General features: G+C 39.4%; 1 protein-coding gene across 1 annotated transcript in view; it reads left to right on the top strand.

The window, feature by feature from the left end:
* baiap2l1a (BAR/IMD domain containing adaptor protein 2 like 1a) overlaps positions 1 to 21,860 on the top strand; it is a gene marked incomplete at both ends in the record, with an annotated part of 31,675 nt that extends 9,815 nt beyond the window's left edge. The window contains 11 exons of the mRNA XM_083903826.1: positions 3,256 to 3,317; positions 8,005 to 8,076; positions 8,349 to 8,483; positions 11,941 to 12,093; positions 12,195 to 12,338; positions 13,389 to 13,512; positions 14,385 to 14,598; positions 17,482 to 17,541; positions 17,625 to 17,760; positions 21,656 to 21,696; positions 21,788 to 21,860. Of these exons, the coding sequence (XP_083759952.1) occupies positions 3,256 to 3,317; positions 8,005 to 8,076; positions 8,349 to 8,483; positions 11,941 to 12,093; positions 12,195 to 12,338; positions 13,389 to 13,512; positions 14,385 to 14,598; positions 17,482 to 17,541; positions 17,625 to 17,760; positions 21,656 to 21,696; positions 21,788 to 21,860 (1,214 nt within the window). The remainder of the gene's footprint in view (positions 1 to 3,255; positions 3,318 to 8,004; positions 8,077 to 8,348; positions 8,484 to 11,940; positions 12,094 to 12,194; positions 12,339 to 13,388; positions 13,513 to 14,384; positions 14,599 to 17,481; positions 17,542 to 17,624; positions 17,761 to 21,655; positions 21,697 to 21,787) is intronic.
* Positions 21,861 to 23,384: the final 1,524 nt, after the last annotated feature.

The following is a 23,384-nucleotide window of genomic DNA, read 5'->3' as shown; positions in this document are numbered from 1 at the left end:
TACTCAGTATCAGATATGCGTTAATGTGCTCTAACATGCCCAGCACTACTAAAAATGTGTGACACAGTTGGAGAATTATGTCTATGAAATGACATGATATGGCACAGATGTCTAAAAGGACTGGTATCGGACTGGTATCGGCAGATACTTGGGTTTGTGATATCGATATCGGACACAATAAATTGGTATGGAACTCTCTGTGAACCACCAAACCTCTATGGTTTCTTTACAACATTGTCCTCTTGTAGCTCCAGTTCACCCTTGTTCGTTCATGTGACTGTGTCACGCTCCGTCGCTGTAAAAACCCAGAGCAGTCAGCGTCTGTCGCGCACGTGTGTTTCACACCTTGTTAACCCCAAAGGTGAAACCTGCAGGTACACAACAGACCTCTTTGAACCCCCACCCTCCTCCCTGCTTTCCTGCACGAGCCGTTGTCGGTGCTGTACAAACAGCCTGGGCGTTGAACGCCACCCTCCCTCTGTGGAAGGACAAAGGCGGCATTTACCAGGACGTTCTGGTGACCTTCAGAGGGCAATGTTGTTGTAGCTGGACGCTGCCCTGCTGGATCACAGACGTCCAGATCTGCGTACGTTTGTTTGCTTTGAGCAGAAGCTGAAGAAAAATGAAGGAACTCTGTCAGGTTTTCAGGTCAAAACCTGTAGAAGTGTATGAGTTCAGGTGTTCAAGCCATAGCAGAACATACAAGACGTTCAACGATTAAGAGGGAATGTTAAAAATGAATAAACAAAAGACTATATGAATCACTTAGAAGACAATGATGATAATTTATGACATAAAGATATAATATGATACATATTATATGTCATAAATGTACCATATTAACGGCGTCAACGTTAGCGCATGCCGCGTTTCCATGACGACTGACAGATGCGCGTGGCGTCATGTTTACGTGACTCCCAATGGTTAAAATGAGTACTCTAAAGTAGTAGCGCTTAACTTTAAAAACAGAGGCACACATACGGAGTACACAGGTACGCTGGTTATTTGCAGCGCTGCTCTTTTTCATTTAATAAACAGACCGCTCCAGTTCAACTGTAGGCGCGCTAACGGTGCTAAAGGAGCTAACGGTGCTAAAGGAGCTAACTGGTAAGCGGTGCCTGGCCTCCGGTGCCGTGGCATGTAAACATGACGTCACACTCGCTTTTTTCCGGTCAGTCTTCATGTAAACGTGTCATGTGTTAACATACCCAGCATTATATATGTAACATTTCTGCACAGTGGCGTCGTCTATGTCCTTTAATTTCTCCACTGTTGGATTATCATATCTTAAATTTGTCTGATTCATTCAGTCAATTCAGACTCAAATAATCAAGTTATATCCATGACATAAGTGTTTCTGTGTATCTTTTGTTATTATTATAACTTACTGTATATACGCACATATTTCATAACATAGATTATTAAATAAAAACGGAAATCAATCAAAAATCTGCAGAAAATACAACAGAAATGAAAGAAAATGCAAGTCAATAAAGGAACAATCCATAACATGGTGCATGAAAGAAATAAAAAGATACTTTTCAACATAACAGCCCCAAAATAAATGAATGAACAATAAATATAATCAGCCATGGAAAAACTCCTGGTTGACCTCAAATAAAAAACATACAGTTTAGAAAACTTTGGTCCTTAGACCCTCCTTAGAGTTACGTAGTCGACCTTTAAAAGAAGTGATAAAACGCTGATTTACAACCAGTGCAGAGCAGTTTTTAGATAATCTACAAATAAAAATCACAAGGTAAAGCTGCCTGACACACGTTTCTTCATGTTTTTCCATGTAGGACGTTCACCTTTCACTCATAATGACACTGTCACATGTCCACTGTGTCCCATACTGACTTTTTCCTTTTTTTGGACCACAGCACTGCCCCACAGTGAACCTGCAGTCTAGATTTCACTCCATTGTGACGGAGGGAGCAAATATAAACTGCTCCTGTTTACAGTATTGACTCACTGCCTTTAGCTTTGTCTCATCATGTCTACGGTGTAGCCTGTGTCTGTGTGAATGGACACTGTCCCCACTGTATGTGACCACACACTACCAGAACCTTTCATAGAGATTACTTATTGACAGCTGTTTAAATATTGAACGGAGATAAGTCATCTGCAAAAATGCAGCCCGTAAAAATGGATGTTATGGTTTGATGGATATTGTGTGTGTGTGTTTGTAATCTGTGTCCAGTCAAACACAGATTTTAGATGTTTGGGTTCTTGTGTCCAAAGGCTCTGTGAATCACTCAGTGTGTTTACATTAATGTTTAAAGTCCAATATTAGTCAGACTAAGACGATAATTACTGGTTTTCTTAAAGTCAGGTAAACACCGACTACAATTGAGTTAGTCTTAGTCGGATTAACATACCTAGATAATGTGATTCATAGTCCGATTCCTCTACTATTACTACTACTACTACTATGAATCGCATTATTCACATATCTTAGTGTGACTGAGACTAGCTTGATTTACAATAATTTGGTTTTCTTCTAACTAATATCAAGCTACTCTTAGTCGGACTAACGTACCTGGATAATGCGATTCATAGTCTGATTACTCTACCACTACTATGAATCATATTATTCATGTATCTTAGTCTGACTAAGACTAGCTTGATCTTAGTCGGACAAAGATACATGAAAAATGCGATTTAATTGTCTGATTACTCCTGCAAGTATACGCTTAGTCGGACTGGAGTCAGATTTGGCGTTCTGTGCATGCAGCAAAATTTCCTCCGTGGTTCACTGTTTGTTTTTTCTGTTCAATACGCGTTTCTTATATCTTATCTTACAGAGCTAGTTGTCCGATTGCCTGTCTTAGTCAGACTATGGCCTTGTTGTTTTGTGAAGAAATGCAATCAAATAAATAAGAGAAAACCTTTTCTCTAGGTCATCTACTAGGTCGGATATTAATGCTTGTGGGCGAGTTTTGGCCCAAGAGCCACCAGTTGTTGCCCACTCATTACATGATCTTTCAACATTTTTGGCAACATATGAGTTTGTCCCCTTGTATCCTTTGAGGAACGGTTGGTGTTGGTATTGGACTTTCTGAATAACAATCACTTTGAAGCAAGTATCCATGGTTACTATCGTTGTCGTCGTCTTCTTTTACCAAAATAAGAGCGCGCCACCAACTAGACTGGAGAGTCTTGTGCTACGTGGAGTATGTGCGTTTAGGACTTACAGTCCTCACAGTCACAATACGTCAGGGTGCTAACGATTGTTCCTTTATGTCTTTCTAGGCCAGGTTCTGAAGGATATCGCAGAAACACACAGGAAGGTCCACAATGAACTTGAAGAGAACGTAAGTAACCTGACAAAAGTCGTGACCTGTGCTCTCCTGGTTCTTCACAGTAATCATTATTTTAACATTTAAAGTTATTGTCTGTGTAGCCAGAGCCTGACAGTAGCTCATTCCTCTGTGTGACGGAGATTCACGCTTAATAAAATAAACTGTCAGTGAACATATCAGCAGTTTTCTTAATTACATTCGCTGACAAGTGAATTAACTTTGTTGAAAACACTGGGGTTTATTTTGAGTCAGTCCTCCACACTGTCCTCCTGCTCTCTGTGCTAAATATACCTCAACCACCAACCAGCACGCTTTTCTGTTGTTTCAATGTGATTTAATCAAAATCTAAAAAAACCAACTTATCTTTCAATATTAAATTACTTTTCTATTGCTTGAACATGTGGGAAAAAACTGTTTTATCGTTTAAATTTCTATGAAAAATAAAAAAATGTTTTCAAATTAAACATCTCCTTCAACTGCCGGTGAAGCGGATTCTGTTTTAAAATTCAACAAACTAATTTGAACTAGTTCATTTTTCGAATAAGACTATGATGCCGACTATTGATTTTGAGAAGAAAGTCAGCTCACTGTCAAAGTGCATCAGGGCAAATCGATCATTTCAAGAATTTCAAAAATTCATTAAAATTAATCCTTAAGAGGTTTGCAAATATTTTCAACAGATCCTTGTTCAGGGCGATGCCGACTATTATGATGGTAAATTTCAAGTAATTCCGAGATACTTTTTGTTTTTTTGAAGAAAGTCAGCTCACTGTCAAAGTGCATCAGGGCAAATGGATCATTTCAAGATTTTCAAAAATTCATGAAAATTATTTCTTAAGAGATTTGCAAATATTTTCAACAGATCCTTGTTCAGGGCGATGTTGACTATTATGATGGTGAATTTCAAGTCATTCCGAGATACTTTTTGTTTTTGAGAAGAAAGTCAGCTCACTGTCAAAGTGCATCAGGGCAAATGGATCATTTCAAGAATTTCAAAAATTCATTAAAATTAATCCTTAAGAGATTTGCAAATATTTTCAACGGATCCTTGTTCAGGGCGATGTCGACTATTATGATGGTAAATTTCAAGTCATTGCGAGATAGTTTTTGTTTTTTTGAAGAAAGTCAGCTCACTGTCAAAGTTCATCAGGGCAAATGGATCATTTCAAGATTTTCAAAAATTCATGAAAATTATTCCTTAAGAGGTTTGCAAATATTTTCAACAGATCCTTGTTCAGGGCGATGCCGACTATTATGATGGTAAATTTCAAGTCATTCCGAGATACTTTTTGTTTTTGAGAAGAAAGTCAGCTCACTGTCAAAGTGCATCAGGGCAAATGGATCATTTCAAGAATTTCAAAAATTCATTAAAATTAATCCTTAAGAGATTTGCAAATATTTTCAACGGATCCTTGTTCAGGGCGATGTCGACTATTATGATGGTGAATTTCAAGTCATTCCGAGATACTTTTTGTTTTTTTGAAGAGTCAGCTCACTGTCAAAGTGCATCAGGGCAAATCGATTATTTCAAGAATTTCAAAAATTCATTAAAATTAATCCTTAAGAGATTTGCAAATATTTTCAACGGATCCTTGTTCAGGGCGATGTCGACTATTATGATGGTGAATTTCAAGTCATTCCGAGATACTTTTTGTTTTTTTGAAGAAAGTCAGCTCACTGTCAAGTGCATCAGGGCAAATGGATCATTTCAAGAATTTCAAAAATTCATTAAAATTATTTCTTAAGAGATTTGCAAATATTTTCAACAGATCCTTGTTCAGGGCGATGCCGACTATTATGATGGTGAATTTCAAGTCATTCCGAGATACTTTTTGTTTTTTTGAAGAAAGTCAGTTCACTGTCAAAGTGCATCAGGGCAAATGGATAATTTCAAGAATTTCAAAAATTCATTAAAATTATTACTTAAGAGGTTTGCAAATATTTTCAACAGATCCTTGTTCAGGGCGATGCCGACTATTATGATGGTAAATTTCAAGTCATTACGAGATACTTTTTGTTTTTTTGAAGAAAGTCAGCTCACTGTCAAAGTGCATCAGGGCAAATGGATAATTTCAAGAATTTCAAAAATTCATTAAAATTATTCCTTAAGAGGTTTGCAAATATTTTCAACGGATCCTTGTTCAGGGCGATGTCGACTATTATGATGGTAAATTTCAAGTCATTCCGAGATACTTTTTGTTTTTTTGAAGAAAGTCAGCTCACTGTCAAAGTGCATCAGGGCAAATGGATCATTTCAAGAATTTCAAAAATTCATTAAAATTATTTCTTAAGAGGTTTGCAAATATTTTCAACAGATCCTTGTTCAGGGCGATGTCGACTATTATGATGGTAAATTTCAAGTCATTCCGAGATACTTTTTGTTTTTTTGAAGAAAGTCAGCTCACTGTCAAAGTGCATCAGGGCAAATCGATTATTTCAAGAATTTCAAAAATTCATTAAAATTAATCCTTAAGAGATTTGCAAATATTTTCAACGGATCCTTGTTCAGGGCGATGTCGACTATTATGATGGTGAATTTCAAGTCATTCCGAGATACTTTTTGTTTTTGAGAAGAAAGTCAGCTCACTGTCAAAGTGCATCATGGCTAATCGATCATTTCAAGAATTTCAAAAATTCATTAAAATTATTTCTTAAGAGGTTTGCAAATATTTTCAACAGATCCTTGTTCAGGGCGATGCCGACTATTATGATGGTGAATTTCAAGTCATTCCGAGATACTTTTTGTTTTTTTGAAGAAACTCAGCTCACTGTCAAAGTGCATCAGGACAAATCGATTATTTCAAGAATTTCAGAAATTCATTTAAATTAATCCTTAAGAGATTTGCAAATATTTTCAACGGATCCTTGTTCAGGGCGATGCCGACTATTATGATGGTGAATTTCAAGTCATTCCGAGATAGTTTTTGTTTTTGAGAAGAAAGTCAGCTCACTGTCAAAGTGCATCAGGGGAAATGGATCATTTCAAGATTTTCAAAAATTCATGAAAATTATTCCTTAAGAGATTTGCAAATATTTTCAACAGATCCTTGTTCAGGGTGATGTCGACTATTATGATGGTAAATTTCAAGTCATTCCGAGATAGTTTTTGTTTTTGAGAAGAAACTCAGCTCACTGTCAAAGTGCATCAGATCAATCTAACAGTTCATTTTTGGAACTTTTATTTACAGTGAACTCAGTTCAAAATTATTTAAAAATGTACTAAAAAATATGAACAAGTTAATAGGAAATGCTGTAAATTCGTAAAAAATTCCACATGTATGAAGTGAACTTCATACTCAAATTCTTTAAAGACTGTTCACTGGGTTTTTTCTTAAAACAAACAAACATCAAGCATCTTCTTTGATTCCTGCTCCCGATTCAGAAAGAAAAATCAAATCAATAAAGTTAAACATTTAAAGGACAAAAAGAAAGAAGACGCCTGTGGAGCCTCCGGTGATCAATTGTCATTCCTGGAGCTTCATCTGTGCTCGGCTTATCTTCACCGTCACATATTGGCCTCTTAGATATCTACACTCTGCTCTGTGGAGAGTGGACGACGTGTCACTCCTGCAACCTTTTAAGCTCATTCCCTTCATTTTTCAGAGTTTGAAATTGCCGTAAGTTTTAACAGGAGCTGTTTGTGTGACCGCGCTGCCTGTGGGTGAAATTCTTCAGATACCTGTCAACGAATATAACCCAGAAAATAAAAACGTTGAAACGTCAGCTGTTTAAATGAAAAAGTACAAAAACTTCCTTCCTGTACTTAAGTGCAGGACGTTTACTCGAACTCTCTTCGTTACTACCAAATAAAATCAGAATAAGAGTTGGTATTGTGGTCTGTATTTATAGTATATAGAGATTTTCTAGTCTTGCTGAGCTGCTTTACGCTGCTTCAACACTGGGTTAAGTGTCTTTGCTCAAGGACACAGAGACTAGCAGAGCCAGGAATTGAACCCACAACCTCAAAAAACTTTAACATCTACCAATTAGTAATTTTTTTGGTAACATACTTGTACTTTTACTCAAGTATAAGACTGGTCATACAATAAAAACAACAAAAACAATAAAATCAGGTAAAATACGTTAAAAAATAAAAATAATAATATATATTTATTATTATATTTATTATTATTAAATAAATTAATAATAATAAAAATATGACAGATAGTCGTGGTTCCCAGAGAATCGCACTCCCTGTTCATATATTTTCTTAAATTAAGTGTGAATTAATCATTTCTTTGGTCCTATTGTTTCCCAAACCTTGAAACAATGACGTTCTCAAATTATACTTTTATAATAATCTTTTGAAACTTTTACTTCAATACATTTTACACCAGAAAATGACTTTTTGATACTTAAGTACAGTCAATGTCATATACTTTAAAGTATAAAAAAGTGACTTCTACCAATATCATTTTCTGGTCACATACTTGTACTTTTACTCACTTAAAGGTATTTTTATATCTATGATGCCATCAGTGTGCTGTGGCTTTCTCCTGCGAGTGAAACATGTCAATGTTTAACTTTTTTTAACACAGGCTGATAAACACTCAGTGGTTGTGGGGGGAGGGGGGGGGGGCTGCGGAGCCTGCTGTTATCGTAGCGAGGCCGTGTGACTGGAGTGTACATTGTCTTTAGAACAGCGTGCATTGTGGGTGATGTAACGCAGGTTTGTGTTCGCCCCCCCCCCCCCATGCAGTTCAAGAGTTTTCACAGAGAGATCATCATCGAGCTGGAGAAGAAGACGGAGATGGATGTGAAGTATATGAACGTAAGTTATGTCATCGTCGTATACTGTATTATTATTGTTATTCAAAGTCACATTCTCTATTTACTGACATTTCTTAAAGATAAAGATCCTCCAGAAGTGAAAAAGTTGATGACTTTTGCATTAAGCCTAATTCACTAAGCTGTCACAAGAACAAAACATCAACTTGAATTCCACTTATGCACAGTATTACATATGATTTATCCAAGATTTGACTGAAAAATTTGGACTAAAATACTCGTCCTGTAAATGTACTGTGTGTGTGTCTGACGTAGGCCACCTTTAAGCGCTACCAGTCGGAGCACAAGCTGAAGCAGGACTCTCTGGACCGCTCGCAGACGGAGCTGAAGAAGCTGAGGAGGAAAAGCCAGGGGAAGCACTCGTCCAAGTACGAGATCAAAGAGAACGAGGTGAGACCCAACCCAAAAAAGCCAAGATCGCTCCTGTAAAACTCACTCACCGTCTCCAGCGCATGTCTGAATGTGACGACGTGGACTGAATCTTCAGGTTTTCGCTTAAATCATGTCCTCTACTTACAGGATTCATGACTAAAAAATAGAGATTCTTACACTCAGAGCAGAAGAAATGTCTGTTCTTTTAGGCGCTTGATCAAAGCATAGACCAATCATAAAAAACGGACGTAGCCATTCAAGTTTGAAAAGTGCAGTCGAGAAAGTAGCTTTTAGCCACCAGGGGGCGACTCTGCTGGTCCGTTTGAGTGGAAGTCAATGGGAAAATAGGCTTCGACTTCTCGTTGGAGTAGTAGGCCAAGAGTAGTTTAAGATCGTGTGACGGAAAGTAGAATAAACCTTGAAGTAGCCTCGTTGACACCAACCTGCGAAGTAAGAATATATTTAACAGCCACCAGGGGGCACCTGTGCTGGTTTGGGAAAATAACTTTGTTTGTTTGTATATTTCTTTTATTTTGGAATTCTGTGAGATTTATCACAAAATGATGGAGTATTGGAGGTAGGTTTTAGCCACCAGGGGGCGACAAGCTAGTTGCAAGAAGAACCTGGTTTGAGTAGAAGTCTGAGTTTCAACCTCTCACTTGAGAAGTATGCTGAAACTAATCTAAGATTAAGATTATGTTAATCTATGTAAACCCGGAAGTCAGAATATACTGAACAGCCACCAGGGGGCACCTGTGCTGGTTGCAAGAAGAGCTCTGATTGTCTTTACATATTCATTTTGCTTTATATCATTATACTTTTATTGTGAAATTTGAATGTTAAAGTTTATTGCAGAGTTCTCAAACTTGTGGCCCCCAAATCGATTATCGTTGTGTTGCTGTTTGTGACGCTGGATTGGATGTTATACTGTATATTGTTTTGATTTCTGCGCCGTTTGTTTGCTTTGTTTTCACTGTGCATTCTAGCAAACACACACAGAGACATAGAGACCCAGAGAGAGAGAGAGCAGCAAAATAGAAGCTCAGGCAGGTGTAGCAGATATTTACCAGCAGCGACGCTTTCTCATAAAACACAATCTCCTGCATCTCAGAATTCACGCTGAAATGTCAAACACTGCCAGGAGCAAACAGAAGAAGAAGAAGAAGAAGACTTGTGATGACACGAGTTTGCTGCAGTAGATGTAGTTTTATGGTGTTCACTGGCGTCCCTGTGAGCGTCCCCCGCCTGTCCTGTATTCCCTGCACAGTTTGGGTCGTTTACATTTTACTATTCCACTAATGAATGTGTGGAGATAAACGAGACCGGGAGATCGCTGCAGAGTAATAACTCCCTCCCTCCCTCCCCTCATACAGAGTGTCCTGCTTTGACTGCGTTTATCGTCTCGCTTTGATGATGGATGGTGAACGTGTGTGTGTGTGTTTGTACAAGTAGTGAATTATTAAACAAAGCCTTTAATTGAAAAGTCCAGATGTTAGTGTAGGCTGTTGATGTCTCTCCTCTGTGTGTGTATGTGTGTGTGTTTGTGTGTGTTGTCATTCATTTAAAGCCGTAGTATGTCATTTTTTGTAAAAGTAAAAAGTCTTTTAATTTGTGTATTAAAAGTATGCAGTCTACAAAAGTGCACAAATGTGACCATGCAAACACAATAATCCCCCCCGCTTTAACAGAGCGTCATTCCTTACTTTTGTAATATTTAAATGTTAGAACCAAAAGCAATTAGCCGTTAACCCGTTAGCTCCTTTAGCGCCGCTAGCACCGCCGACAGTTGAACTGGAGCGGTCTGTTTATTAAAGGAAAAGAGCAGCGCCGCAAATAACCGGCAACTGTGTACTGCGTATGTGTGCCTCTGTAAAGATTAGCGTTACTTTAGACACTCATTTTAACAATCGGGAGTCAAGTAAACATGACGTCACGCGCAGCTTTTTCCGCTCAGTCTTCATTGGAAACGCGTCGCCAACGTCAACGCACATTAACGCGTGACACATTTCCATGACGACTGACCAGGAGTAGACATGCGTGAAGTCATGTTTACGTGCCGCGGCACCAGAGTCCATGCACCGTTTACCAAATAGCTCCGTTAGCTGCGTTAGCTTCGTTAGCTGCGTTAGCTCCTTTAGCTGCGTTAGCTCCTTTATTAGCGCCGTTAGCGCGCCTACAGTCGAACTGTAGCGGTCTTTTTATTAAACGAAAAGAGCAGCGCGACAAATAACCGGCAACTGTGTACTGCGTATGTGTGCATCTGTTTTTAAAGTTTAGCGTTACTTTAGAGACTAATTTTCACACGTAAACATGACGTTGCACGTGTCTTTTTCCGGTCAGTCGTCATAGAAACACGTCAAAGGCCGTCAACGGTGTCAACGCACATTAATACATGATGCGTTTTCATGATGACTGACCGGAAAATGACCCGCGTGACGTCATATTCACGTGCCGTGGCACCGTTTATCAGTTAGCTCCTTTAGCGCCGTTAGCGCCGCCTACAGTCGAACTGGAGCGGTCTGTTTATCAAACGAAAAGAGCAGTGCTGCAAATAACCAGCGTAAACATGACTTCACGTGCAAATATATATAGCCATTATATATTTACTTATGTCACATATGTTATTTTTTTACAGTCCCATTGAGGAAACAGAATAAAACAAAAACAAGTCAAGTAACCAAACCCCCCTGAGCACAATGAGTCGTCTTAACTGGGCGTAGATGGAGAGGAGTCATTTTTTAAAAAGTGTTTGATATGCTTTATGTCGAGTCTCGTTGGCCATTTTCTCTGCGTGACAGACTCAGTTGTTTCAGCCTCTCACTCACTCAGGAAGGAAGGAAGTATCTGAGCACTCGCTCGTCTTTGTTTCCCCCCACTGTGCTGAGATCAATCGCAGAGCAGCGAGACACTGAAATAAACTTTGATTACAACGCAATAGCCGGGTCTGTTTGTCATAAATTAATTAAGGTTGCCACAGAGAGAGACAGAGAGAGAGAGAGATAAACGGGAATAAAAGCATGTGGTGATGTTTTATGAACACTGATAATAAGAACAACATCGCTCTATCAAGCTCAAGAAAAAGCTTCCGGTTATTTCCTGAAACCACAAGGAACAACACAAGAAAATCAGTGCAAATATATGACAATAAACTCAGAAACTTGTGAAACTGTTTTCTTTTTAGCCTTTATTTTTTTACGAGTAGGTCACATTGAAATGTATCTGTTATAATTAGGACCTAACAGCGACATCGTAAATGTGATAAACGCCCACAAACAACAATTAACACTGGGAAAACCTCATAATTCAACATTAAACAAAGCAGAACATGTATTATCCTTGATTGTATATTTATAATCTTCTCCTAATTAAAGTTTAAGTTTGGATGGAAGAACTTTCTAGTGTCAGGGACCAGGTTTTCGGATGTTTCTACTGATTGATCCTGGACGCTGACCTCTGTGTGACCTTGTCTGTACAGTACATGGAGACCATCTCCTCGCGGCAGGTGGACATGCAGAAGTTCATCGCCGACGGCTGCCGGGAGGCTCTGCTGGAAGAAAAGCGACGCTTCTGCTTCCTCGCGGACAAACACTGCATGTTCTCCTACCAAATCAGCAACTTCTACGAGAAGGTAAGCGACGGCGGAGATGGGACGAGGCAAAAACACAAACTTTCTATTTAGTCTTTATCATTCTCTCTGACTCTGACTGTCCTCGTGGTTGTTGTGTCCAGGCCAAAGAGATGCTGGCTGTGAAGCTGCCCAGCTGGCAGGAGAAGTGCAGCGACATCACCAAGGTGCCGGACACGGTGGAGAACATGATCGAGGAGCTCTCCACCACTCCGGAACAATCGCCGCTGGTGGAACGTTGCAACAGGGTGAGCTTTCCAAAAAATGAATCTTAACAGTGCAGTACATATGCCAGGCCTGTATGTGGTGCTGTGATGCTAATCAACTATTTTTCTTGATTAATAAAGTACTTGTCTGGTCCACAAATGTCCTATTTTGTCCACAAAAGCAATTTTTAATGCAGTTTTAATGTTTTATTTGTTATATGGAGTAAAGAAAAAACTGTTGACATTTAAGTGGCTGAGAACTCCGTAATTAATTAAGAATTGATTAATCTGTTGATTTTCTTGGTTAATCAAGTACTTAATTGGTCCTAAAATGTCAGAAAATGTAAATGTTGACCAGTTGACCTTGAAATTATGTTCTCAAACGTCTTATTTTGTCCACAAAGCAAAACTAATAAGTAATGATTTATTTGTCATATGGAGCAAAAAAAAAGTACAACAAATTCACATTTAAGAGGCTGAGATCTCAGTAAATTGATTAATCTGTTGATTTTCTTGATTAATCAAGTACTTGTTTGGTCCTAAAATGTTGAAAAATGTTTTGTTTCCGAAACCTTGTAGTGATGATGTCTTCCTATGTCATATTTTGTCCACAAACCAAAACTGGAAACCTTATTTATTTGTATAATTATCTCACATTATTGCCGTTACGTTAGTCCTTGTTTTACTTTAATCGGTTTATTACACTAAGTTGAGTTGAACCTGGAACTTATAAGTAGAAACAAAACGTGAATGGATCGGGCCGTCGACTGTTGCATCTGGCCTCGTTGTTGCCTGTATTTTATCTCTTTAAATGAGCTGATAACTCTGCAGATAAAAAGCTTGATAGTCGTGGGTTATCTTTAGCTGGCCGACGGCCATGGGAATCACCAGATTTGATGTTGTGTGAAAGTCCATTGACTGTAATTAGAGCGTGATGGTTTACTGCCGTGCAGATGGCCGTCATAAAAAAAAGCTTTCATTACGATGATGACAGTTTAGAATCTCTGTGTCGCTGAAGAACGCGTCGTTCAAACTCTAGTATTCCGAGTGATTGAAGTGTTCTCTTTTTCCCTCTCCTGTGTCCCTCAGCAGAACAACATGGAGTCACTGGTGCCTCCTCCAGCTCCACCGCTCAAGGCTCAGATCAGTCCACTTGCTCACATGTTTGACCCCGAGCCCAGATCTCCAATCACTTCCTCTTCAGACCAAAACTCAGGTAGTGACGGCTGCTCGGAAACACACACACACACACACACACACGCACATATTCTAATCAAGACCATTTAAGTCATTTAAATGCCTCATTTAGATCCTATTGATATAGTCTTTTGACATTTTAGACGTGTTTCCACCAAGCGGTACAGGTGCAGTTAGCTTTCCGCGGTACGGTTTTTACTGCTGGGTGTAAATAGCTAGCTTGATAGCTAATGACGCTTTTTCATAATATAGTTCGAGCATGGCTCATGGCAGCTCGACTACACTATTTTTTTTGCTTTTCCATTTGGGATAGTACATGGTACCTTTTGGTTCCAAGCGAGCTAACAGACCACTGCTGGGTCACTGTCGGGTCCAAGAGTTTCTTCACTGACACACTTAGCTGAATGCTGAACTGTGGATCAGCTAAAAAAGACTTACAAATCATGAAAACATGCGATAATCTTCAACATTTAGCAAGACATTTTCTCTTGTATTGGCCATGCTAGCTGTTTCCACTTATTTCCAGTCTGTATGCTTTGCTAAGCTAAACAGTAGTTGCTGTTAGGCGGCTAGCATCATATTTAGTGTTAGCTAACATCACAAGTGTGTTATGTTCTCTTCTAAGTTGTCACATAAGACGATAAGTGTAAAAAAAAAAATAATGATATTATGTCAAAATCATGTATCTGAAGCTAATCTAGCTAGCAGCTGGCAGCATCATATGAATGGTGAGCGGATATGGAAGTTGGAGCGACCTCACAAAAGTTGACATAGGATTCTAAGATGGCTGCCACTGACCTCAGTAATAAGAACACGCTGCTACTTTGCTTTACTTTACTCAGATAAAAAACAAGGGTTAAAAATGTTCTTTAAATGTCGTAATATCTCCAGATCAGGGCAGCCTCGGCGAGGACAGTCTGTCCCGGTCCACGTCGCTGTCGTCCGGTCTCAACGCGTCCAGGAAACACCGGGTCGTGACCATCTTCCCGCACACGGCGGGCAACAACAACACGCTGCTCAGCTTCGACGACGGCGAGGTCATCGCCCTGTTCGTTCACGAGGAGAAGGACGGCTGGCTGTACGGAGAGCTGGAGAGGACCAAACAGTGAGTGCATAAAATCTCTTTGAGTCAGATATCCAACGTATATTTCTTGAAAAAATATTTAAAAATAGCGATATGTTAAACAAATGTGTCTTTTTTTTATACATATGAATGTGTAGATGTGTTTAATAAGTGAGTGTATGAAGCCTGGGAAACCCTGGAGTCGCTCATGAAACAAATGCAGTGTAAATAGTAGCACTGACACACCCAGAGGAGGACATGTACTTTCATTTCAAACAAATATGCAGCAGCACTGACACACACACACACACACACACAAACACACGAGCGTTTTTAACATAACTGAGGTGGCAGTACTCGTTCCTGCTTTGTGTTTCTTAATATTTTTGCTGTGCTAATACACACAGACTATGTCAGGAATGTTCAAAGTGACGGACATAAAGCTTCAACCTGCTCTCACACAAAAACACACACACACACACACACACACACACACACACACACACACACACACACACACACACACACACACACATAAAGAGACATCTGGTCCTTTTTTTATTTCAGTCAACTATGAACAAATGATGAGTCGCCTCGGTGACGTGTGCTGATAAGTGGATTAAATGAATATCACAGGTCGGGTTTAAAAAAGGTGAAACTGCACCTTTACACGGCGTCTGTTACCTTCAGGCAGCGAAGAGAGAGGGAAAAATGTTGTCACACAGATTCTCTGCTGCTCAGTCGTCTTTGTGCAGACGTTAAGACCACTTTATTAGGTACACATGACACCTTATAAAGTGGCGTGAGTAGCATCTCCTGCTGCTGTAGGTTCAAGGTTCGATGTGTTGTGTGGTCATAACTACATTGAAACAAATGGTTATTTGAGCCAATGTTGTGGCATTTTTTTTTGCATAATTTTCCGCTAATTCTGGTGCATGAAAACCTCGAAGATCAACATCAAAGTCAGTAAAATAATCTTCTAGGGGTGACTTAATATGACTTAATATATAACATCTGTTATTAAGAACGATTGCATGACTACCTTATTCGTGGTACATACATCTGTTACCACAAGGTGGCAGCAACATTTAGTTAGTGGACTTTGTGTGCTTTTGTCGAAGTGATGGACTTTACGAGGTTTCTTGAATGCATCTTGTCGCTGCTCCGTTATTTCAACACACTGAAGATCTCGCAGTTAATATGGAATTCACAACGTACTTTAATTGCATCTCATAACTTTCAAATTCTGTCTTTCCAATTGAATTTTTTCTTATTTTTTAATTGAGTTATTATCTTCTAGCAGTGACCATATTACATGATATATAACATTCGTTAATATTCGTTATTCGTTATATTACATTCGTTACGACGTTTCTTGAATGCATCTTAAAGCTGCTCCGTTATCTCAACACGCTGTAGATCTTGCAGAAATGATGGAATTTACCACGGCCTTTGAATGCATCTCTTATCTTGCTCGAAATGCCCATCTCTACTTCTATTTTTTTTTTTACTATTTTCTGATGCTCAGTTTGAACTTCACGTATTATATAGGTATTTTTCATATTTATTTATATCTATTTCAATAACTATACACTCATGGTTGATAAGCCTGCAATCAACTTGTTTCTACAGGTTAACAGAGTTAAAAGAAATGAGACTTGATGGACAGAAATGACAAAATTAAGCAAATTTCAGCCATTATTTCTCGTTTTTAATTCAGAATTGATGCTGGGGATCACATCAAACAATACAATGTAAAGTAAAATAGTAAGTAGTGTGTCTAATCTGGTTTATGTATTTATTTATTTATTTATTTATGAGTTAATCTGGCTGCTGTAATTTTAGCAAATTGGGACAAGAAGACAGTGTTGACATAATTACTACATAACATACAGCGTTCAAAGGCTGGTCTCACTCAGTTAAAGAGCAGATCCTCACCTACACGTCCATGTCTCATCTGTCGATTAGATCGTTGCAATGATAAGCAGTGGAACAGGTGTACCTAATAAAGTGGGCCTCTAACTCCTCTGCAGATCAATAAGAAGTCATCATAAATCAGGCGGAAGGATGTCGTGCTGCTCACTGACTCTGTGTCTCCGTGTCATTATACGCTCTTTTGTGGTCTTAATGCAGTCACTTTTTCTGGCAGTTTTGTGTGGACGTGGACACGCTGGAATAAATCCTGCTACTTTCTGTTACTTAGCAACAAATCCCTTGCTTTGGTCTGATCAACCATTCTTCCCCCCCCCCCCCCCCTTAGACGTGACTTGAAGACAACTTCTAAAATCTGTGTGTGTGTGTGTGTTTTACTTCGTGTCTGCAGTGGTGACTCATCTGTTGTGTTTGTGCGCAGAATGAGGGGTTTCATTATCCATTTATCCGTTTTTATTCTCTCTTACTTTATATATATATATATATATATATATATAGACAGACGCCACCTGACACTGACAGATCTGTTTTTCTTTACAGAAGAAACATACTCACTAACAAATAATAATAATAATAAACCTCCCACCTGTTTCAGCAGATGGCAAACAATGTTGTGCAAAAGCTCAGCTTCTTTCATACTGATTAATAACTCGTCAAAAATAACCAACTAACCAAAATAAAATATGTAAACAAGGCCAGGAAATATTCAGAAACGCTGAAATGTACAATAATTATGACTTTAATTATGACAGCGAAAGCAAGACGGCGACAACATCACGCAAAATCAAGCGAGGGCAAATAAAAGAATAAACAAGTAATAAAAGCAGTAAAAGAAAAGATATAAAAGAAGTACAACATCACGTAAAGGGAAGTCTGTGATTTTATTGTGACCTTTGTTTTACCAGGACACAAATCCCGTCAGATTAATAACCTAAAAACCCTAAAAACTGTAATAGATTTATTTTGAATGTAATGTTTTGTGTGTCCCTGTAGGCGGGGCTGGTTTCCCTCGTCGTACTGCAGACCGTACTCTGAGCCGGTGATTTCAAACAGGTAAGGGAAAAACAAATCAATAGCAGCAGTGTTTACAGCGAGTCGTGGTGTTTGTTCTGACGCCGTACGTCTCGGGGTTATAGCATGCGCAGTCTGAGCGTGGCCAACCTGACGGAGCAGCACGAGGAGGCGGAGCCGGTCTTGATCCCACCCCCGGACTATAGCGACAACGTCCCCTCCAGAACGACGCTCCCGTCGATACCATCGCCGCAGAACAAGGTCAGTGCCACGGCCACAAGTATAATACTGTGTGTGAATTAAAAAGGTCCAGTGTGTAAGAAACAGTGACATCTAGTGGTGAGACTGCAGATTGCAACACAAATCCAGAAAGCTTCCACTTTAAAAGACAATACGTACACCCTAGCTGGTTAGCTGTAAAACATTCGTCAGCGTTATCGCACGTTAATGCACGCTAACGCATGACGCGTTTCCATGACGATTGACCAGAAGAAGACGCGTGTGACGTCCCAATTGTTAAAATGAGTCGCTAGTAACGCTAGCGACTAACGCTAAACTTTAAAAACAGAGGCACATACGCAGTACACAGGTACGCTGATTACTTATAGCGGTGCTCTTTTCGTGTAATAAACAGACCGCTCCAGTTCTGCTGTAGGCGCGCTAATGGCGCTAAAGGAGCTAACTGGTAAACGGTGCCTGGACTTGGGTGCCGCGGCACGTAAACATGACGTCACGCACGTATTTTCTGGTCTCTAGTCATGGAAACACTTACTTAGCAGTATTTCTACAGATTTTTTGCCAATAAATGTTACACCCTGGACCTTTAAAGAATTTAAAAGACTACTCTTTAACATGGATTAATATAGTAGTGGGGTTGTAACATACAGTACTAACGTAAGATGAATTCAAAGCCGTTTCACTGTCCCACGGCAGATTAAATGAGACAAGAATTGGACGACATTTTCTGAGTTTGTTTAAGGGAAAAAAGAAAAACATTTTGCTCGTGATCTGGATGCAAACCTGCGCGTGATAGAGGAAAGTCACAGTGTTGACTCTGTGTGAAACCGAAAGGCCCTGGCGGAGGTTTGCACTCTCTAAGTGCTTTTCTCAGACCTCAGTTGTGTACCACACACACACACACACCCACACACACACACACACATGAATGTGGCTACGGTGAACACCTGCCAGCAAAAGAAGAACCAGTTTTAATGAGATAATTTCAATTTTTTTTAAATGTTTTCCTTCAACCTTTCCCCAGTTTATCCAGTATTTCTATATAATGTTGAAGTACTGTACTATTGAAAATATACACACATATACAAAACTTAAATTAAGCCAAAAATATCCCTCAGTGCAGTTTTAAGGCGTCAGCATTTATAATATCTGTCAACAACAACTCACAAAATAGTGAATATTTCAGGGAACAAATCATCTATTTAGACAGTCATGTGTGCAGTTTGAGGTTAACAGTTTGTCTGATTTGTCGGCCTAAGGATTTTTATTTTGCGTTTTTATTTTGACTTTTTTTAAGGACAAAAGGTTTCGTTCTTCTACTTATGTCTTGTACTCTAAAGCCCTTCACTAAAATCTAAGATAAGATAAGATTTTAGTGTCACAAAGGGGATGTTTACATTGTTACAGCAGCAACAGACACACTCACTAAATAGGGAAGGAAACACACATGAAGTTAAGGATAAAGTGAAGTATTTGTGTGTTTTCACCTTTTAAATGCTGTTGCTGATGTGCCTTTAAGCCAGACACCAAGCCTGTGTTTGTGTTGGGCCGCTGCCATGTTTGACTTTCTAGGACATGGCTCATCAGATGTTGGTGAAAATGTCGGTGCGTTTCCTGACAGGATATCTTTACTGCCGTACCCGAGTCGTCGTCACAGACTCCGCACCCATGTCACAAAATACCGCCACACATGTCCAAGTCTTCTTGGTGTTGGCGACTCGCGTCTTATCAACGTCGCCTTACAACGCCGAGTCATTACCTCCACGCCCTCGGAACACACCTCTGTTTCCCAAACGGATACGCGATCATTAAAGAGGTTTTTGTTTGCCTTGTGCTCGTGACACAGACTTCAGGCATCTTTGAACACACGCTGGACAAAATGTTTTTTTTATAAGTCATAGGGACAAGAGGGTACGAGCGCAATTTCATTTTTGTGTCCTCACTGCGTCAGCTGGTTGAAAATGAACGAGTAGCAGTGCTGCCAGCGGACAAGCCTGGACACTTCTTCTTCACCCTCGTCATCACCGTCCTCCCCTGCTCTGTCCGTACGCTGTGTCCTTTACTTTGAATCTGCTGCCTCAGACTTTCACCGCAGAGATAAACGACATTCACTTCTTCGTATTCTCTCAGTTTTACAGCCACCTGTTGTTAAGAACAGAGCGGACACATTTTAATCAGTCCAAAAAACATTGTGCGCTAGAGGCTAGTGAGCTGGATGATTTGGTATTTATGTAGTCAGTGTGTTATAATAAACAAAAAATACCCCAAAATGCACGTACACATTTTCAGCTTTGATAGCTAGCTAGCTAGGTAGCTAGCTGTGAACACAATATAGTACGTCCAAAAAGCACAGACATTGTGCTCTAGAGGCTAATTAGCTTTTAGCAGCATTGAATTATCTGGTGTTTCCATGGCCAGTAAGTTATAATAAACAAAAGAATACCAGAAACTTAACCTAAAACACCCAAAAATATTAAGAATCTCAACTTAGCACGCTAGTTAGCTGTGGACAGAACAGAGTGGACACATTTTAATCAGCATAAAAAGCACAGTACTGTAGAGGCTAATTAGCTTTTAGCAGCACTGGATTATCTGGTGTTTCTATAGCCAGTAAGTCATAATAAACATAAAAATACCAGAAACTTAAGCTAACACCCAAAAATATTAAGATTCTCAACTTAGCTCGCTAGCTAGCTGTGGACATATTATATTAATATGTCCAAAATAACCCCACAGATATAAGTTAATTCGCTTTTTATAGCACTAGATGATCTGATGTTAATGTTGCCTCGTCTTATAATGAACAAAACTGACCCACAAAATTTAATTCTGGCACATTTTAATAGGGTCAAATGCCGTAATCTGGCTATTGACAGCTAGCTAGCATGAGAGATAGCTAGCTGTCAATAGATTGATAGAACTTGCGTAAAACAAAACAGGGAATGAAGAGTATATAAAACAGTTGTTGAGCATTTTTTGTTAAGATTTCTCTTTTTAAAGCCTTTTTATTGTTTATGTTGCTGAGTTTGTATAAAAAAAGGCAAGTGCAAAATTCTGAAAATAGTATTTTTGTTGCCCTAGCAGCTGCAGACATTACATAAGTCAAACTTAAATGTTGTCTGAATGAGTTCAGAGGGTAACAAGTGTTTGGACTGTGGAGAAAAACACATCCTGTTATTTGGCTGCATTTTTGACTCTTGAATGTTGACTGCCCTCTGCTGGAAGAGTGGGGAAGGGCACGTTCCTCTGCAAGAGATGTTTTTTCCAAACAAGCTTTGTCAGCAAGTTAAGTTAAAGTTTATGTCTATATAGCACATTTTAAAACAACCCCAGTTGGCCGTAAATAATGTAAAATAAAATAAGATAAGCAGCAAACAATCAGAAATAAACATATATACGAGAAAGAATTGCATCTGTAACGTAGAATAACAGGCAGATAGCATCGTATTCTAAGTGAAATTGTAGATTAAAGATTCTGATTTAATCTAAGCAACAAACTCCTGGTGCGTTATCGTCCCCATGCTCACTTGACTCTGCGCGGCTGATGAGATTAGCGTCGTCCTCAGGTGGAAGAGGAGGAGGAGGAGGAGGAGGAGGAGGAGGAGGAGGAGGAGGAGGAGGAGGAGGAGGAGGAGGAGGTGTGTGTGTGTGTGTGTGTGTGTGTGTGTGTGTGTGTGTGTGTGTCTACATTTCTAGATGAACTAGATTCCTCGTACGTGTCAAAACTCCAGTGCATTGATCAGAAAGCTAATCAAACCAGTTTGACCACAGTGACGTTCCTCACAGCTGGAGGGAGGGTGTGTCTTTGTGCCGACTGTGGTGTGTGTGTGTGTGTGTGTGTGTGTGTGTGTGTGCTTTCTCTTTTTGTCCATGTGATCTTTGAGGGTCTTTTCCCTTTTTTTCTTTGTCTTAACAGCAGGTTTCTTTAGTCAATGGCTCAGCAAAGGCTCCTTTTCTCGGGTGAGTGAACCTAACACGGCTAACAGACACTTTGTTATTTTAAGTCATGTATGAGCTGATATTAATGAAGTTTTTTTCATTTTCCCCGCAGAGGAGGGAATCCGTTTGCCACCGTCAAGCTGAAACCGACCATCACCAATGACAGATCGGCGCCGTGCATCTAACGCAGGCGCACGAGCAGTTTCACCGCCGTCATGCCTTCAAGGGAATCATGTTACATGGCACCCATGTGACACTACATACACCCCCACACCCACACCCCCGACACCACAGTCTCTTCAGTACCGCTTTATCAAAGGCGTCCATTGTTTCTTGGCATACGTGTGCTTCTACTGTGCCCAGTGTTTATCTTTGACTTAAGCCGCAGCTGTGATACTTTGCGTAATTAACACATGGATATTCTCTCGCGTGAACACAGTGTCTCATAAGCACCAAGTCGTGAAAAAGAAAATCACACGGACGGCGCACTCTGTGAGAATTAGTGACATCTAGTGGTGAGCTACGGGAACTACGGTGGCCTTCGCCGATCAGAAAGGACGTGAGACGTCGCCGCCTCTTTCCTCATTGGTTCATGCATCAGGTTTATCTTTGTTTGTGTGATAAGTGTCAGAGATGTTTGCGTTTGAAAACCTAAACAAGTGCAGCACATTCAAAACTGAACTTAGAATGTTCCCTTAAAGTTAACTTGACTTATTTAGGTGTTACTTAGGAGACATTTTATTTTTGTTAAGTGAAGAAAGAAGGGGGCGGCACAAGATGGCGGCCAACGCAGAGCACGGTTAGTGCTTAAAGTACATATGAAAGGTGATTTTTTTAACTCTCCCAAATAGTGCACACTGGACTTTTAACTGTCAAAGTGAAAATTGACAGTTAAATTCATTTTAATCTGCATTTTGTGTTCAGAAACAGTCACAAAAAGTCAAATCAAACAGGTCGTGTGATGATAACTATGAATAAAAACAATAGAACTGACAAATCATCACAATTTGGCTTTTATTTCACTAAATCATCAATTGTAGCATTTCAAAATCAATGGAAAACATTTAAAGGCTATTCAGTGTCCTCAGTTTGATGACAAACAACCACTTTAACGTGTCTGGGAAGTTTAAATCATGCATTTTTAAGACGTTAGTGGCTTCATTTCTGGAACTCTGGAAGTCTGCGAGGAGAAAAAAGTGCTCATTATGTGAGCGACAGTGGCAGAGTGAAGCACTCAGGCTGTCTTCATAACATATATATATATATATACATCATTATTATTATTATTATTTTACTTATAATTATTGTTTTTGTCTTTCTTTTTTAAAAAAAAGAATAGTACAGATTGTAAGAATGAAGGGAGAGCGACGTGCTGGGAAATGGTTGTTGAGGCTGAAAACAGCGCGTCGGTTTAAAACCAGGAGGCTATTTATATACAGTGAGTTTGTATGAGATATTTAAGATAAAATAAAAGTGTGTATACAGAAGTCTTTAGAGCGTTTTTGATTGGACTGCTGCTGCTGGTTATGTATGTGTGTGTGTGTGTGTCATGTGGCTAAAGTGACCTTTTTAATGAAGGGATTATTCTTCACCACTCTACTGTTTTCATGTGTATGAACCAATGTTCACATTTCCTGTGACACACAGTGAGTGTGTGAGGAGTATTTTATGAGGAAAGGGACACTTTTTTTTTTTTTTTTTCCATGTTA

Source organism: Microchirus variegatus (genome assembly GCF_963457635.1).
Source record: "Microchirus variegatus genome assembly, chromosome: 17".
In the NCBI taxonomy this organism is placed as follows: domain Eukaryota; kingdom Metazoa; phylum Chordata; class Actinopteri; order Pleuronectiformes; family Soleidae; genus Microchirus; species Microchirus variegatus.
The sequence above is the reverse complement of the archived record's forward strand: the minus strand, read 5'-3'. Positions and strand labels throughout refer to the sequence as shown.